Source organism: Carassius gibelio, chromosome B13, assembly GCF_023724105.1.
Source record: "Carassius gibelio isolate Cgi1373 ecotype wild population from Czech Republic chromosome B13, carGib1.2-hapl.c, whole genome shotgun sequence".
Lineage (NCBI taxonomy): Eukaryota > Metazoa > Chordata > Actinopteri > Cypriniformes > Cyprinidae > Carassius > Carassius gibelio.
Genome location: NC_068408.1, coordinates 13,082,932 through 13,101,691, shown reverse-complemented (window position 1 = coordinate 13,101,691; position 18,760 = coordinate 13,082,932). Strand labels below are relative to the sequence as shown.

Sequence of the window (18,760 nt, the reverse complement as noted above, 5' to 3'; positions counted from 1 at the left end):
TTATGCAATCAGATGTGCTGGGAAATGGTATTAAATGTCAGTACTAATACAGTAAATTTACACTACTTTGCATTAAAAGGCAAATTTGAAACTAAAGACTGGCATCTCCTAACTCCCCTTTCGAATTCCAGTGTAAGGAAAGTGTAAGGAAAAAGATTAAGTCGTGGCCTAATGGTTAGAGCGTTGGACTCCCAATCGAAGGGTTGTGAGTTCTAGTCTCGGGCCAGACGGAATTGTGGGTAGGGGTAGTGCATGAACAGCTCTCTCTCCACCTTCAATACCACGACTTAGGTGCCCTTGAGCAAGGCATCGAACCCCCAACTGCTCCCCGGGCGCCGCAGCATAAATGGCTGCCCACTGCTCTGGGTGTGTGCTCACAGTGTGTGTGTGTGTTCACTGCTCTGTGTGTGTGCATTTCGGATGGGTTAAATGCAGAGCACAAATTCTGAGTATGCGTCACCATACTTGGCTGAATGTCACTTCACTTATTTTATTTTTTTTATTGATTTATTTTTTTTTTTCACTTATTAGATCTCAAGTAGAAAAATCTCTGATGTTAGCTGGCTGACTCTTGTATACATCACATTCTACCTGTCTACCCGGATCATTGGCCAACTAGAGCACCTTCCTGAGTGCTCAGAGAACAAGAGGCCCTTTATTGCTCTCTGTGTCACAGAGGAGGCATGAGACCATTACAGGTGGCAACTTTGAAATATTTTGTTACGATTTAAAAGTCATCAGTCAACGTGCGGTAATAACTAAGAATTAAGTCAATCTGAGCCATCTAAGTACAACATGCAGTTTTCTAAACCGTGAAATGGAACACAGTTAGGAAATGTGAATAAGGAACTCAATGAACTTCTACCTCAAACCAGATGAATTCTCAGTCATATAAAGAGGGCTTGAATCTGACTTTGGCATGACGTATACAGATGACTATGGCAGTGTTCACCTACTGTGCGATTTCCCTTTTCAGTCTAAAAGAATGCATGTGATTTCTGAGGGGATAAAGGAAACGGAATGTTTCTTTAATAATGTAAGTGTTCATGATGGCAGCATAACGTTTTTGTTGAAACCAGTATTAATGCATACATGGTAAGGAAACAGGAAGGTTTGTTTAAGGTTAGTAAAATCCCCTCATTATATTATCTGATTGTCAAATATGATTATCAAAAATTATGTTAGGCAATAAGGCCATGAGGGGTTGTGTTTGGCAATAAGGCCGAGTGATAAAACTATTTTGTAGATATCGATACTATGGTGTGTCACGGAAGCTTCAACCTTGGTGAAACGCGCTCAGCTGTGGTTTTGCGATCTGTTCATCAAAAAAGAAAAATTAGCTTGCTTTGATGAGCTGTAAAAAATACATAAATAAAAAAAACTTTGCTGGATGAGCAGACAACTGTGAGTCAATGAAATGGACACTGAAAATACTTTCCTTTTAAAGAACCCGTTGTAGTTATCGTTTCACATGTGGTACAATATAACACTATGTTGGATGCTAGAATACTGTACATAGGTTGGGGGTGTCTTGTTGAAAAACTGCCTGAAAAGCAGAACTGTATCTTTTGATTATCCAACACACAGAAAGCATGGTAAGATCATTTCCGATTTTCCAGTATCTAATAAATTCATAAAAGTAATTGAAACAACTGAATTTTTTTTAATTCTGAAAACCCTATAGGATACATTAGACACATATATATATATATATATATATATATATATATATATATATATATATATATATATATATATATATATATATATATATATATGTTGTATTACAGATAACAGTAAAAGAATCACACTCAATAAATCTCAATATTGTTATTTATTTCTGTGTTTTTTAATTATTTGTTTATAGCTTGCTATTTTATTTAAATAGCATATTTTTGGAATTCTTAAATATTTCTTATAGCAATAAATTATCAAGCAACGGTAAGTGTGACATTTAATGACCTCGTTCATCACATGCAAGCTATTTCATATTCCAACATTATCAAGCTCAAGCTCTAAATGGCATCTTCATAATTAATGATTAAATTATTCAGACATTTGTTCACATGGGACATATGCTCCTACTGTACATCTGACCCTCAAGCATACTGGCACAGGAGAAAAATGTGCTAATAATGTTAACAATGTGCTATATAGTAGACTATATTTATTACAAAGTATATGAGTACATGATGGAAACAGCAGAAGCAGCATATGGTTTGCTCAGGGCACAGATTGTGAATGTGATTGATTGTCCGCTGCCTTCAAATACTCCCCCATGTCTTCTTTCACACAGCCCTTTGAAACAAAGTCTCAAAGGATTCCAATTTTTTTTGTTAAATTCTTTCTCATGACGCAACCTCTCACCGTGTTTCCTCCTTTTATTTGCACACACACAATCCGAGATTGACTTATGCACTTATAATTATGGAAATTATGGAATTTGCGTATGAATCAGTGGCTACAAATGCTTAATAAATATGTTCTAAAGCTTGCTGAAAACTAATAACAACCAAGTAGCCACTTCCTTCCTCTGTTGATTTTTGTCCCAATAGCTAAACCAATTGCTAAACCATGAGCCCCCTCCAAGTGTGCTGATTCTGTGATGTTTCTGACTAGTGTGGGACAATGTGTCGTTGCAGATGTAACAACTTAACCTCCCTGACCTCAGCTGTCCTCTCAGCACAAATAAAATAACAACATCCTGTCTTGCAGCACAGAGAGGCGCTCCAGTCTCTCCATCTGACAGCTCGGCTTCCTCCTTGCACAAACGCTCCTAACAATATGTCAACAGACGCAACCAATCTGAACATAAAAACTATGTCAGAGTACATGCATTTCCCTTTAAACTGGGGTCATATAAAGAGCATCTCTTTCAGGAAGATTACAGAAAATCTCTGAAAAGTCATAATCAGAAATTTACACCATAACGCAAACCCTCTGAGATCTTACTTGTGCGCTTAAAGGACAAACGGCCAAATCTATCAAAGGGCACTGCTAGATAATAAGTCACTGATCAAACATCTTTTACTACTGTAACTAAAGCCATTTCTTAAAATCCAGAATTAATTATTACCATATTTTTTTATACACTGAATATGGCATCAAAAATGAGTTGGAAAAAAAAATTGTAAAGACTGCATCAACATTTTGATCATTAGAGGTAAATTTAATAACTAGAGACTGACATGTAGATTATGATATGAAAACACTGTGCAGCCGATTGCAATTTTCTACACCCCTATATTCCTTTCATAAAACATTTAGACATACAAATGCTAATTATTTCAAACACAATGAGGATTCATTCCTCGAAAGAAGAGGAGACCTTCAAAACAAAGTGCCTAAATGTTACTTTAAGTAACAGGTGAACTCCAGTTGTGAGCATACATTACGTAGCCTAATCAATAAAAAGAGTAAGAACATTTTTACTTACACAAAGGCATGGTAAACGAATGCCCAGGCTCGTGGTCTCTCCAGGACATTGTAGAGGTAGTTCTGGAGCTTCCTGTAGCGCGCGTTTCTCCGGCCGCTCTGCGCGCTGTAGGCGAGCGGTTTCCCCAGCAAGCTCAGCCGGGCGCCTTGCTTTCTCCTCTGGTTTTCCGAGCCTCCTGCACCTGTTGTGCCCGGCGTCGGCAGCAGGCTGTCGACTGTCTTGGTCGCGCTGTTCATCGTCCCACGACCGGCTTCAACATCTTTCATGCCATAGTGCTGCGAGGTCTTCATCCAGAGACCAGTGCCGCCCTCATCGCCGCTGTGGTTGCGGGGCATCGCATCACCAGCACTGGCTGGAAACGCGCGTCTGGCACCAGCGGTGCGCACATATAAAGAGAATGTACACGAGCTTCAAAGTTCCCTGTGTTAAAACATTGGGTGCTTTATTGTTATTCTTCTCTTTTTATCTTTTCTTTAAGGTTATATTTAACAAGACCACCTACTGACAAGTACAGGCATCCAGCTCATTGACAGATAAGCTATGAAAGATTTGGTAACGTTATGAACCTTCAGATGACTCAAGCAATCTGCTGCCGCCGCCGTGAGACTGGAGTTTTGAAGGAGCGTCACCATCTCAGTGGAGGAGATCTAGTGAGGGCAGGGCATCACCCGCGCGCGCTCTCGGTTTCTCTCTCTCTCTCTCTCTCTCTCTCTCTCTCTCTCTCTCTCTCTGGGCTACTGTAAACTATTGGCTACTGTATTGTAGTTCGGATGTCCTGACAAGATACAATGTAGGACTTAAACACCTACAATACAAGCTAACCCAAGTTAGAATAGCCTACTTTTCTTATGCTACTAGACCTATAGAGAGAAAAAAACACTATTGTCGTTCCATCCTGGATTCAACAATCGGTTAAAACATGCTGTTGGGGTGAGGGAGGGTTCGAGCTTAATTAAATATTCTATTTGTTTTAAGATGGTAAAACAACCGCGTAATTCGCTAGCTCCCGTTTAATTTAGTTTCGAGTTTAATTATATTACCCAGAAACTGTTTATCGATGTCCCTTCTTTAAAATGTAATTTTAGAATTAGTACGTAATCTTTTATTGCATCTGATTCCCAAGTGCTTTGGCATCGCCATCCGCTGCTTCTGCATGCCCATTAATGAGGAGCTGAGAGAGAACTGCGTTCATTCTCTGCTGAGTGGCTCAGATTAACTACACTTGTCTACTCACTGTGGTGGCAGAACATTTTCTCCTCAAAAGACACTTCAGAGAAACACCAAACAAATAAACTTAAGCGATTAGCTGAGACTTCAAAACAGGGCTCAACTGAAAACGCTTCTGACTGATCCGCGGTAATCACGGAGCGCGAGGATCTCGCGGAGCCGCTGCCAGACCAATCACGTGATCCGACAAGAAATAAAACGCGGCACACCGTTTAATTAGCAGGTAAGATGGATGTTTAATGATGTAAACGTTATTTAATGATATTCTAAATATCTAACTGTTTAGATTATTCTAGCTAGCATTCTTAATAATGTTTTTTTTTTTTTCTTGACTCTTTTTCAGGTGCCCTGTTTTAGCTATGCTTTTCCACACTTTTTTTATAATGCTAAATCAAATAATTTGGCATTAATAATAATAATAAGTTGTCATGCCAATAATGCATACACTGCACAGATCAAGGCACAAATTCAAAGCATAATAGCCTATGTCAAACTTTGAGACTGAAATGCTGAATAACAAGAGAAATGCTAAAGCATTACATGAAATAAAGAGACTATCAATAAAACAACACTGTGTGTGTGTGTGTGTGTGTGTGTGTGTGTGTGTGTGTGTGTGTGTGTGTGTGTGTGTGTGTGTGTGTGTGTGTGTGTGGAAGAAAGATGCCAAACCCAGCTGTTCAGCGCTTCACTGATTGTTTTTGTAATTCAGGGAAATCTTCCAGAATAACATTATCATTGAAACCTTATTGAAGTGTTACAATCTAATACTGTCTGTCACTATAATGTGCATCCATGTGAGCAAATCTCTTTCTACATGATCACAATATCTAAATGAATAACCATATCAATAAATCAGCACATATGATTACAGGATTATTCTTCAGGTCATATCAGGCTTGGACAGACATTATGGGCCATGTATCAGCATCTTATTTCATATTTTTTAGAAACTGATTCGCATGAGAGTTTAGAAAATTATCTTTTTTCTTTACAAACCTTTACGTTTAAATTTTGTGCTTAATGTGCCAATAGCATGGATACAAAATATTTACTGTTTCTAAAACTAAGAATTGTGTTACAGTATATTAATTATTGTATGGATAGGTCTCCAAAAAGGAATCATTCACCGCTAACAACTACACACTCTAGTGGTGTGAGTCTGTTAATGCAGACTTGAATATACCCTATTTACAAAGCATGGATAAGTGTGAAATATAGCTTAAACCATAACACCTTAACATAACAGGCTAAATAATAAATAAATAAAATTACTGGCGCTATTATTGTTCTAAAAGTGTGGTTCCATGTAGATTATGATTTACACCTACCTATATTAGCATTGTATTCCAAGCTCTCTGCAGTCGTTTATATAACCAATTATTTATAAGAAATCACAATTAAATTAGATTCACTGATATTACTGTTAGGTTAAACATTAAAATTAAGTCTTGGTTTGGCCATAAGATCTGTGAATTAACAGAGAGTTTACTAAAGCAAGCCTCTAAATGCTAATGCCTCCTCCAATCCATCAACCTGAAACACATTTCTGCAGAATGTGAGTAGGCCTGTGGCACGGTGCTGAGGGATAGTGAAAACCCAGACAAACTCTCCAATAACCCCTGTCATAAAAAAGTTATGAAGATTATACGGCCATCGGGATCAAGGCAAAGAGAAATGAGTAACGAGACTTAAAATATTAGCAGTAGATTCATTTGAAGAATGGAGCGCAAGATATGCTTTTTACATATTTGCAAGACTGCCCATAAATCAGCCCGTTTTAAAAAAAATGTTTGAAATCTTTGCAAGGCACTGGTTTCATTTCCCAGGCAGTCTGAAACCAGACAAAACAGACATTTTCCATTAACAGATGACTGGCAATGTAACAGCACTGAGTTTATGAATATACATACTGAATACCTGTTTGACACCGCTGACTGATTCACACGAGAACGCGAACCATTGCAGATACTTTGAGCGGATTAATACTTTGTTATAGCCTAAAGTTGATTGTTCATAAAACATAAAACTAACTCATCAAATTAAATTCGAAACGGATATCATTAAAAGTTATGATAAACTGCAGTTCAGTCAGAAGATTCACTAACTCTGTTTGATTCAGTGAGTCCATTCAGTGTTCATTTGTTTCGAACTAGTGATTGTAGGCTACCATTGTACTTGCATCAAACTGCCACGTGATTTCAGTAAACGAGGCTTCGTTACGTCATAACGGTAAAAAAAAAAAATAATTCTTCAGAATTTCAATAACGATTTTCTTTAACAAAAAGGAAGAGGCTTATGCATGTTGGGCTGAGTTTTCGCATTTTCACCGCTCTGACCAGCAGAAGCACTAGCTTATTTATTTATTTATTTATTTATTAAATAAAACATTATTTGCCTATTTATTCGCTTTTTTATTTCCTCATTTATTTCCTCATGTTTAACAACGTTTTCAGGAAGTTTGTAAAGCAACTTTCCTTATTTTCATTTACAGTTTAAACTTGATGCACTACAATAACTAAAATTGAAATAAAATCTACATAGGCCTACACAATTAGAAAAAAAATAAAACCAATACAAATTAAAACAACAAAATTACAGAAAATATTACATTTAAAGGTTTAGTTCACCCAAAAATGAAAATTAGCCCATAAATTACTCACCCTCAAGGCATGGTGTATATGACTTTCTTCTTTCAGACGATTCCATTTGGAGTTATATTAAAAAATGTCTGTGATCTTTCAAGCTGTTTAATGGCACTCAGCGGGTGTTGCATGCATCAGTCCAAAAGAAGTTAAAACAAAGGTCTCCTGTAGTGAATTGATGCATTTTTGTAAGAAAAATATCCATATTCAAAATTTAATAATCTCTTTAATTTAGCTTGGGCCAACAGTTGTACACAGAAGCAGCTCCGGGCTTTTTTTTTTTTTTTTTTCATTTATTGATAAACTTGCAGACTGTTTAACCATTTTAAAGTAGCAATTTTTATTTTATGCCAGTTTAAACCAAATTTGCTCCTGGCTCCCTTAAACTTACATTTTTTTCAGTAACAAATCATCTTGTAATTTACTGTCTTGTTATTTCTTCCTGTTAAAGCCATTCAGATTCAACCAATCACATATTATTGGACCTGAATGATTGTATGGCTTGTGTTGTCCACTAACCAAATTCTCAGCATCAGGTGGGCCGTCTGCAGTACACGATGGACCAAAATATGTCTGGTCTCAAAAACACACCTGGTTTCCAGCTGCTGACATTCTTGACCCTTTCTTTCTCCAATAAAAAAAACAAAAACAAAAAAAAACATCAGTGGCATTGAGAGCGCCCTGCTCCTAATAGGCCATGTTTGTCTTCATAATGAAAGTGTGAACATTTTAACATGAAAAACTTAAACAGAGATATTAGCAACCTAAATATTAGCAGCTTTAGCAACCAACTAAATAAATAAGTTTAATTTGAAGAGAAATAACTAAAACGTAAACTGAAATATAAAAATTAAAGCTTCAAAATATTAATAAATATAATATTAAAATAACACCAGTGTAGTGTATAAATACATTCCCCTTCTTACCTTTATTTTTCTTTTGCTGTATTTTTGATTCTGATTGTGAGAAAAATGAATTTTATTTATACCTGCTCTTTTGTTATTTTAATGTTTTAAAGCCTTTATTGTTTGCATTTCATGTCTTCGTTTTATGTCTCAGTCATGTCTATTTATAACCTTTGTGTCTCAGAAGCCTTTAAAATCTCAGAATATGTCGGTACTATTCACATTTTGAAGGAAATATAAAATACTTAAGAAAGGTTTCCACACAGTGGCAGCTTCTGTACATACTGTACATAAAACCTTCCTTGCCTCTTCACTTTGTTTAACATCATGGTCTGTTTTTGATTTCAATTTTAAATTTCTGATTTGTTTCATGAAAAAAAATTTGTTTTAATACAATCTAAATGTACAATGACGTCAATTCCTGACATGCCTCTGCTTGATTTGATTTTCAGTGTTGATGCATCTGTGTAATATTAATATTGGTTCCTGTCCTGCATTACTGACCAGTGCACCAGCATTACAACACGAGCAGTGAGTGTTACACTGAATAAAAATTTGAAGTAACATCAAATCTATTATTACTACTAATAAAAACATAACATTATACAAGTAATTTAGTTTATCTTTCTTAAAGGTCATGTCCCACTACACTTTAGAATGGCTACTTTTATTGCTCACCTTAATAGACATTAAATTACAATCATATACATTCTTGAATTAGGCATAAGAACAGCTACTCACTGGTTATATAAACACAAAAGACAGTCTATTGTCACATTTCCAAAAATCTGAAGCATTGATAGACGTAGTATTTTTAACAATGGTTAAACAGTGACTTTGCACAACTATAAAAAATAAATAAATAAACCCTAAACAAAAGGAAGGAACCGTGTGATGCTATTTTTCTCCACGTGGTGGAGGGATTGGATTATGATTGGCTACAGTATGATGCATTGGTGGACAGGACGCTACTGGACAGACCTTAATTTGGTTTGAGGGCATGGGAAAATGTAAAAATAAAAATAAATGTAAATTTTAAAATATTTAGTACACAAATTATAATAGCTTATAAATGTAAAATAAAAATAAAAACACTTGTAACACGTTTAAAAAAAAAAAGCAAAATATAATACACCAATTTTCTTCCACACAGTCTTTTATTTGTAAATAATAAAAATGAACTCTTGAATATAAAACATACACATTATTTGAGCCACGTCTGCTGTACAAACAAGAAATGTTGCAGTGAATACTTTCAATTTTGTTTCAGTGGAACACACGAACTGTAAACAATCAGTATCCTTGAATAATACTGACAAAGTAAATAAGTCTGCCGAAACCAGGCATTTAAAGTAAACTTCTCATTGAAACGAGGATTCGTGAGCATTTTTGCTAATGCATCAGATCGATAGAGGTCCAAATTTCTCTCATCAGATTGGCCATCACTAAAATAAAACTTTGGAGGCATCCCTTCTTCCGCTCAGCAGAACCAAGAGACAGATCACTGATCCATTAACTTGAATGGGGCCACTTTGTAAATATAAGTAAACTTCTTTGCAGACTCATATTTACAATATATGCATGTACGTAAGTGATGTTTACTTGATACACTCTGTTTCAATATCGATATATCTCTAAGTCATTGTGATTTTCATAATTATATTCCATATATAGATAGCTCTAGTTTTTATACAGATAATCTACCTTAGTTTTAGCCCCACAGTAGTACAGACTACAGTGAATACCAACATCTTCAATAAAATAGGGCCTTATTTTCACTCATTACTACAGTACGGCACTTATTTATTAGTCCAGGGTTAAAAAAAAAAAAAAAAAGGAAAGGAAATCAAACTATTAAAAAAATTCTTATAGACATTCAGCCCCAAAATAAGGCCTGTGTGTATGGCAGAACCCGGCCAAATGCCCACACATGGAATGAATGGCTTCGTTTTATTTGATAATCTGTTTATATCAAGTACAAGCAAACTGTACAAGTACATGCAACATACAAGCTGGCCTACAGTTTGTGGAACTAACACACACTTAATGTAGTCTCTTTTTTTTCTCATCTGTCTTGTTTTACAAAATGTGCATGCAGCTTGGAACAGTTCCAGATTCATGCTGTTCCCCTCGTTGGTGGCGTCTGTTCCCCTTGTTGGGACATCTCACTGTCACATTCAAAATGTGATCCTCAGGGGGGGATCTGTGAGATTGGTTTTATAATCAACTGAACTGATGACAAACTGCTAAAAATAGGAAGCTTCCGATTTTTGGCCTCTTTTTTTGTATTACTTTTAATCTCCCAAAGCTTGAACTTTTTCTCTTTTTTTGTTCAAAAATCAAGCATTTGTGCTTGCATTAAAATAATGTAAATTCTATTCGGGTAGAAATTCTAATATCGGTATGTACAGGTCCTTTACCAAATGGAATAGAATTAAAAGTGCTTGGAATTGCCTGTAAGATATGATTGGTGATCGCGTGAAACCTGGAAATCGGACGTGTTAGTGAGCTAATGTTTTCTGTTAAATGATAGTGGCAGCTTCTTACAGTCCCGGTGAATCGAATACAAGTGGCTTTGTGTCTTCCATGAAGCATGTTTTCACATTCTACAAAGTGTGCCTATTTACCAAATCAACATTAATGTGAAAAGGCAAAGCAGTCGGTGGCGACTGCTGTAAACAGACTTAAAAGGTTCTCAGGTGTCTCCCTGCCTTCTTAGACACAAACGCACACTCTCGCACGCACACACACACACACACGCCACAGTCACACAATCTGAGTCTGAGTTCGTGCCAGACGGGCACACGGCGGGACCTTGGATGCAATATCCATGATGCAGAGAGGAAACTCTCAGAGAAGACTAAATCTTGACCTTTAACCCTTGACCTCTGGTCTTTCAGCAGAGGGGCTTCCTGAAAGTGCAATATAGAGGAGAGGCAGTGCTGTCCTCTCACTCTCGTCAACGTGAGAAAATAAATGCGCTGACTGACCGGAGCAATCTAGGCTACCGGTGTCACTGTAGGCTGAAGCGGGATCGCATTTCGTCTGCCTATCCCTTCCTTCTCTTTTCTGTTTGGGTCGAATCGTCACCTCAGCCACAAAACATGCAGTAAAGGAGCAGAGTGGATCAAAGGAAATCTCTACAACCCAAAGCTCAAAAGTAAAAGAGAGAAGTGATTGTCAGGCTTCAGCAAAGCTTTGATCATGATTCTGTCCATCTGTCTCTTTATCTGCCGCTCTGGTTCTGATTGGTCCACTGGGTCGTGCGTTTCCTGTCCGTTCACTAGGACCTGATGCCCGGCGGCCCTGAAGAGTCCAGCGAGGTCTGGGAAGCACGACGAGTGAGAGGAGCTAACGTGGGGTCGACCAGTGATGAAGGGGGAAACAGTCTGTACCAACCGATCACGGTGCTAGAAAGATCCAGCTCCTCTAAAAGAATCTGGGCGACTCCCATGAAACATTTGTGGTCCATGCGGCCATAATCTCCCCAGACTATTACCTAAAGACATATTCGGTGGTCAATAAGCATAAATATTAACTTGGGAGGCATATTGGAAGCAAACAAATGAAATTTGCTTCCTACCTGAAGAACTTTACCCTGCGGACTTTCTTCAAACAGCAGCGATTGCTGATATAAGGGATCAAGCGTTTTCCGTGCAATCTTGGTTTTCTTTTTTGATTTGCACGCTCCGTTTTCCAGCAAATAGACCTTGACATAGGGAGCTGTGAACAGCAGACGTAGTGCTCAACTAGGGTTGTTCAGGCAGTTATAGTGTTATATTTACAATTAGTACAATGTATTAATTATCAAGTTTTGGGGATGTAATCACTTCATTAATAAACTTTAAATCACATTTCCATTAAGCACTATAAACACGACACTGTTCAATTTTTTTTAAGAAGTACTGACCAAGGCTGCATATATTTGATCAGAAATATAGTAAATAGTAATATTTTCATTATATTTCAACTATTCTATTTCAATATATATTATTATTTTAGTTCTCAGCTTCACATGATGTAAATGTATTTACAATCACTTCTGATCAATTGCTGTATAAAAGTATTAATTCTATATTTAAAAAAGAAAATCTTACTGACCATTGATGGATGGTCATAAATGGCTACATGCTCACATAAAAAAAGAAAAAAAAAATTGGTGCAATTAAAACTGATTAATTTACTCATCACTTATATAAATAAGACATATAATGAATCCTTCATATATATTTACTATTATACACTGCTAATGTAAATTACTGGATGTATTGTTGGCACATTCTCACCCGGCAGCGATTTGGAACCTGGTTTAGGTATAAGACCACGGGCCCTGATAACCTCAACTTCCAGGTGCCCTTTCTTGTTTATCAGTCCAATCTGAACATCTCCTATAAAACAACAAAACAAAGTGTTTTCAAGTTTTCCATGGCAGAAAATTAAACTGACATACTGTATACTTTATTCAGTACATAAATGAAGATGTTTACTTACCCATAGCCGGCGTGGCAAGTGTTTGTCTGCCCACCAGCTGAGCAGGGCCAAGTCCATCTAGGAAGTCACTGAACTGGCTGTCGGCCCCTAACCTCATCCCTGAGAAGATCAGACTGAGACATACACAGGTTATCAGATAGACAAATGAATGGATAGATGTCAACTGTAAGGCAGCAATTCAAATACAAGTTACGGTAAATTTCTTCAGCCGTTCTTAAATACATTTTTGTCATAAATCAATAGAAATTAAAAAACACATCTTTGTACAGTAGATACCAACAAATGAAAACAAACAAGACCCTATACAACTATTTGTTTATTTGGATGAAATATGAGTATATATTCAGTATGAGCCCACTGCACTCGAATAGAGTTCAAAAGCTAGTCAAATGCAGCCCATCTCCTCCAGCAGCAGACTTTCTCTGTGTATGGTATGTAAACCCTGTCCTGCGTTAAGGCCCCTCTTAATACACTCAATAATTCCTTTGAGACCAGCACAATTTCCATGACCTAACTCCAGCAGGAATGTCTGAGGGATGTGCCAGCCCGTGTCGTGCTACCATATGAACAGCCTTGTGTGATTTCAGACTATTTAAAACACGATCACGTGAAATAAGCCTTAAGTCACACTCTGTGAAGTGACACGGCGACCAAACGCTGCTCTGAAGTCACAAAGGGAAGCGCGGATGCCGTTCTCTATGGAGCTACAGACCCTGCCAAGAACCCTCTCTGAAGATGATGGATATTTTAATTATTATAGGGGAGCACCGCTTGCCATCTGGCTCCAAAAATGGAGCTGAGAAAGTAGTGGACACAGCATTACAGTAGCTCTGTAAATCAGACCGTTTCTATTAGATTATCCTTTTGGTTTTTCCAAATAAATCTAGAAGAGACGCTCATAAGAACATGACACAGCCTGCTGAGAGACCACTTACGTATTAGTGATGGGTTTGCAGCCAATGCATAAAAACACCAGCGACAAGACATTTTAAAGAAGTGTGAGCTGGTAAGCAGGTCAGCTTCGGGTAAAATAGCATCATTATTCATCATAATACGCATAGTATGCTTACCATTTAAGGCTGTGTTTATTTGTTTAAAAATATATTAAAGTAGCATTGTGGGAAAATGTTACTATTTAAAATATGTTTACATGTAATTTATTCCTGTGATAGCTAAGATGAATTTTCAGCAGTCATTACTCCATTCTTCAGTTTCACATGACCCTTCAGAAATCATTCTAATATACCAATTTTGTGCTCAAGAAACATTTCCTATTATTATAAATGTTAAAACAGCTGTGCTGCTTCATACATATGTGGAAACCGTGATTATTTGTTAGGATCCTTTGATGAAAACAATATTTATTTGACATACGGTCACTTTTAATCAACTTTAAAATGTATGCAAACCCCTGAAGTAGTGATGCAAAAGAGTGAAGAAAACAAACGGATATATTAGTCTGTGGTTCAGAACTGCAGAGTTGTGTGTATGTAAGAAAAGGCTCTAGATACTAACTTGCCCTCAGAGCTGTAACTGTTCATGCTGCCGTCAGTGGACTCTCGACTGGCTTGGCGAGCCATGACATTGCGGGGATACTCCACTGCCATTCCCGTCTCCTGACTGCGCTGGATCTTACTGGATCCCTTTGCTTTCTTGTTGGCTGCTTCTGTTAGTAGAAAAAATACAGTTTTACAATACAATTTAAATGATAACTAGATCAGTACCATGATATTAAAATAAATGATTATTTTGAATTATTTCAGGTCTAATACAAAATAATAATAATAATAAATAAATAAAAACATAGTTGCTTTGATTTTTGCAAGGTTTTATATTCACTTGTGTGTATGTGTGCCTATTTGTGTACTATTCTACACTCAGGAGAAAACATTGCCATCTAATACAAAGCACTTCACCCCTGGTGAGTGTAACATCTCCTGCTGGACGTCATGGGGCACCATCTGTACTATTTATGGCCTTTTGATGGATTACAGATCCTTTGAAAATGTCAGTGACTGAGGTGGCTCACAGAGGTGCTGTCATCCCAGTAAAAAATGTAACAGAGAGATTTATCTCTTCACTCATTGTGTTCACTTTCATCAAACCACCATCAGTGGCTTATTCTGACAAAATGTACAGACAAAACAAAATGTGCAAGGATTGTCATTAACAGACTTGCATGCTTCTGATATTATTTGAGGAAACAGAAAAATAGAGTGGAAAACAACTGAAGATAAATCTAATCTATGGAATACAATACAAGATAATCTGTATGTTGAGGTTCAGCTTGTGTCCAAACCAATGAAATTAATAAAATACATAATATGAACACTGGGTGTCGCTATAATATGCAGTCAATGTCACTGTCATCGTTAGTCATTCCCCATGTCACCTTTAGCCTGTATCACTTGTTGTTGTTTTTTTGTTTTTTTTTTTGTTGACAAAACAGTGTTGGCTATTAAAAATATTTAATGTTTTATTACAGTTAGTAATCCAGGTAAAACTTTGTATAAAGGTTCAATTTGTTAACATCAATTAATGCATTAGGTAAAATGAACAATAATCAACTAACAATAACAATAAAAAAATATATATATTTATTTATTTAGCATTTATTAATCTAGGTTACTACTGTTCGCCAATTTCGGGATAAGACAGCATTCAAAGAAATCCTGATAATGATCTATTTATTGAAGAATCCTGAAATATGTCAACAAAAATAATATTTTTTATTTTCTAGATATAAAACATATATTTTTAATCCATTAAGAATATTAAGCAGCATGACCATTTTTAATACTGATTATAAGAAACGTTTCTTGTGCATCAACTCAGTATATTAGAACAATTTCTGAAGGATCGTGTAATGGCTGCTGAAAATTCAGCTTTGCCATTAAAGGAATAAATTATATTTAGAAAAATGTGTTTTTACCACATTTTTATCAAATAAATGTAGTCTTGGAGAGTGTAAAACAAACTGGCCAACATTTCACTTTTGAATGGTAGTGTAAATATACTGTTAATTCATGTTTATGTAATACATTAACTATGCTGATTTATACAATTAAAAGAATGTTTAAAATATATTAGTATATGCATACTGCACACAGTATACAGTATATTGCCACAAACTTAGATTATTAAATGCTTTAAAGGGGGGGGTGAAATGCTATTTCATGCATACTGAGTTTTTTACACTGTTAAAGAGTTGGATTCCCATGCTAAACATGGACAAAGTTTCAAAAATTAAGTTGTATGTTTGAAGGAGTATTTCTGTTCCAAAAATACTCCTTCCGGTTTGTCACAAGTTTCGGAAAGTTTTTTTCGAGTATGGCTCTGTGTGACGTTAGATGGAGCGGAATTTCCTTATATGGGTGCTAAGGGCGCATCTGCCTGAAGAGCGCGCGCTCCCGTATAGCAGAGCAGAGAGAGGCTGTGCACAGACAATCACTCATCACAGCGAGAGCGTCGCGAAATGTCACAAAAGGAGTGTGTTTTTGGTTGCCAGGGCAAGACAACCCTGCACAGATTACCCCCCCCCCCCCCCAAAAAAAAACAGCATTAAGGGACCAGTGGATGTTGTGCAAGTGTTTGTGTTTGTTCCCCTGCATTTCGAAGATGCTTGTTTTACAAACAAGGCCCAGGTTGACGCTGGATTTGCACATCGTTTATTTCTTAAGGATAATGCAATCCCAACGAAAAAGGGTCACGATGGTGTGTTGGAACCGCAGGCGGTGAGTAAAACTGCTTCAAATATCTCTGTGTTATTAACTTAGCTATAGGCGTGTAAGCACATCAAGTAAACAACATGCGATGTTGTCATCAAACTGCACGAGTAAAACTGCTTCAAATATCTCTGTGTTGTTTACTTAGCTATCAGCGCGTAAGCACATCAAGTAAACAACATGCGATGTTGTTATCAAACTGCACTTTCCACATGTACAAACATGTCCACATGTCTTAAAAAAAAAAAAAAAAGACGACAAAGTGGAACTTAGTCATTTTCCAAAACCGCTAAGCAAATATATACAGTTTCAGTACATACCACATAGAGAAGCCTTTGCTGATGCTGCTCTTGTTAAATTTCAGCTTCTGGATCTGTGTCACAGCTTCCACACGCGCTCAACACAAAATCCTACTGGCGCTCGTGATTCTTTAGCTCCGCCCACACGTCACGCCTCTAGGCGCTCGTGTTTTTCCGGGAAAAATCGGTACAGACTATCTTTCTCTTATGAACATAATAAAACTAAAGACTTTTTGGAGTTATGAAGGATGCAGTACTACTCTATAGGTACTCAAGATTAACAGGATATTGAGTGAAAACGAGCATTTCACCCCCCCTTTAAAAGAATTGTTGTTGGTTATTTCTTACTACCTAATGCTTTAAATCATGTAAACAGATTTAGAAAGTGTTACGGTAATCTTATTTTTAGTTTTGGCTATGGTTGTGAATGGATGAGGCTGGTGCAGTGGGCAGAGCGTGGAACAGCTGTTAAGAGCAGCGGAGCTCTTTAAAATGCTGATTTATCACAGCTTTGCAACTCTTTCTGATTTATCATCTGATGGGCCTTTTAAGATATTATCCAGGCACTTGGCAGACAGCGGTGCCAAAAAAACTTCTTTTGCCATCCTTTTTGAATTTGTTTCTTTTTTCAGCAGTCCATTTATTAAACTATAAACAGACAGAGCTTAAAATATGAGATTTCAGAGGGTATCAGATCCAACATCAAAGGCATTTATCTACATTACATCTGATAGGAATTCAGGGTTGATCTGCACCTGACACAATGAACTTCTGCCAGTGCTAACATGCTGCCATTCATATTTCCAGCCTGAGGTTTCAGCTCCTACTGACTGAAGACACACTTTAAGAAGTGAAACAGGGTAGAGAGAGACCTGATGCATAGACCAGTCAAGGATGACCATGCAAAAAGAGGAAACAATGATAAGAGATAGCAATCTAAGAAAAAGCAGGAAGACTAAAAAAAAACATCCAACAGTCTTGGCAAATTTTCTGAAGTGATGCAGTTTTAAAGACATTGCTTAATATAATTTGTCAGTCTCCATTTTGGCAATGATTCTCTACTGCTTTAGGCCCAAATGACACTAATGTAATTTAATTAAATATCTTTTTATGGTTACTAAAACTTTTTTGGCCATAATAATTGCAGATATTAGTTTCTATACCAGTAGAGGGCGCCTCCGGCTAAACTATCTGAGCCAATGAAATTCATCGCATACTGTATCTCTTCTCTGGTGTTTAAAAGAGTATACAAGTTACATTTAAAACTAAACTTAACCCTGGCACTGTCCGCATTAGAAAACAATGTGACTTTAGTAGACAGTGATATATACACAATGAGTTTTATTGGGACTAAATGCCTCGTCAATGGCCCTATATGGTATGTGAAGCAGCGAGCAGCATGTCTTGGATTTCAGTACTTTATTTTATTAGGTACAATACTTGATCTATACCATCATCCAAGCTATACTGTATGCCATTGTTGCATAGAAATCTGAGCTTTTAACTGAAAAAACACACACACAGAGGCCTTGACAAGGTGCGAAGTGTCTAACCTGTCTGACTGAGCTGAGAGGTGCTTCTGCTGCGGCGGGAGGGAATGCCCACGATGGCGACCACACGTGCGCTAAGGCTGGATCTGCGCTTTTTCCCTCCTGCTCCCAGTGTTCCCAGAGCGGTGTCTGACTGACTGCCATCCGTACGCTCCAGAGTGTAGATTTCCCCACTAACGCTCGTACTCTTCAGCATGCTGCGGCTGGATGGATGGATATGACGGCTGGTGTGGGGAGAAAAATAGCAAAGACTCTTAGCAGCCCAAATGACAAATGGAAAAATACTATTCTGAGGTTAATACGACCCTCTGCATTTGATTATTGTGTGCGCTCTTTCTGCTTCTTTCACTTCCCTCAACATGAGCTTACTGAAAATCATAAAAATCTGAGAATGATGCTATCATGGAAAAGACTGAGAATCATCTAAAGGAATAACAGAAAACAGATTTTGTCTTTGCTATTTTGATTTAAAAAAAGAAAAAGAA

The 18,760-nt window shown here is 37.1% G+C and overlaps 2 protein-coding genes across 14 annotated transcripts in view; both read right to left on the bottom strand.

Annotated features, from left to right (window-relative positions):
- LOC127970382 (potassium voltage-gated channel subfamily KQT member 5) overlaps nucleotides 1-4,080 on the bottom strand; it is a 111,160-nt gene extending 107,080 nt beyond the window's left edge. For 4 of the 5 annotated variants that reach the window (XM_052572945.1, XM_052572948.1, XM_052572946.1 and 1 more), the window contains exon 1: nucleotides 3,437-4,080. In XM_052572945.1, the coding sequence (XP_052428905.1) occupies nucleotides 3,437-3,771 (335 nt within the window). In that variant the 5' untranslated portion in view covers nucleotides 3,772-4,080. The remainder of the gene's footprint in view (nucleotides 1-3,436) is intronic. The other variant, XM_052572942.1, reaches the window with a different exon arrangement.
- Nucleotides 4,081-9,348: 5,268 nt separating this feature from the next.
- LOC127970164 (regulating synaptic membrane exocytosis protein 1-like) overlaps nucleotides 9,349-18,760 on the bottom strand; it is a 75,987-nt gene continuing 66,575 nt past the window's right edge. For all 9 annotated transcript variants that reach the window (XM_052572456.1, XM_052572459.1, XM_052572460.1 and 6 more), the window contains 6 exons: nucleotides 18,279-18,499; nucleotides 14,217-14,367; nucleotides 12,702-12,814; nucleotides 12,497-12,598; nucleotides 11,794-11,933; nucleotides 9,349-11,709 (listed from right to left, as the gene is read on the bottom strand). In XM_052572456.1, the coding sequence (XP_052428416.1) occupies nucleotides 11,494-11,709; nucleotides 11,794-11,933; nucleotides 12,497-12,598; nucleotides 12,702-12,814; nucleotides 14,217-14,367; nucleotides 18,279-18,499 (943 nt within the window). In that variant the 3' untranslated portion in view covers nucleotides 9,349-11,493. The remainder of the gene's footprint in view (nucleotides 11,710-11,793; nucleotides 11,934-12,496; nucleotides 12,599-12,701; nucleotides 12,815-14,216; nucleotides 14,368-18,278; nucleotides 18,500-18,760) is intronic.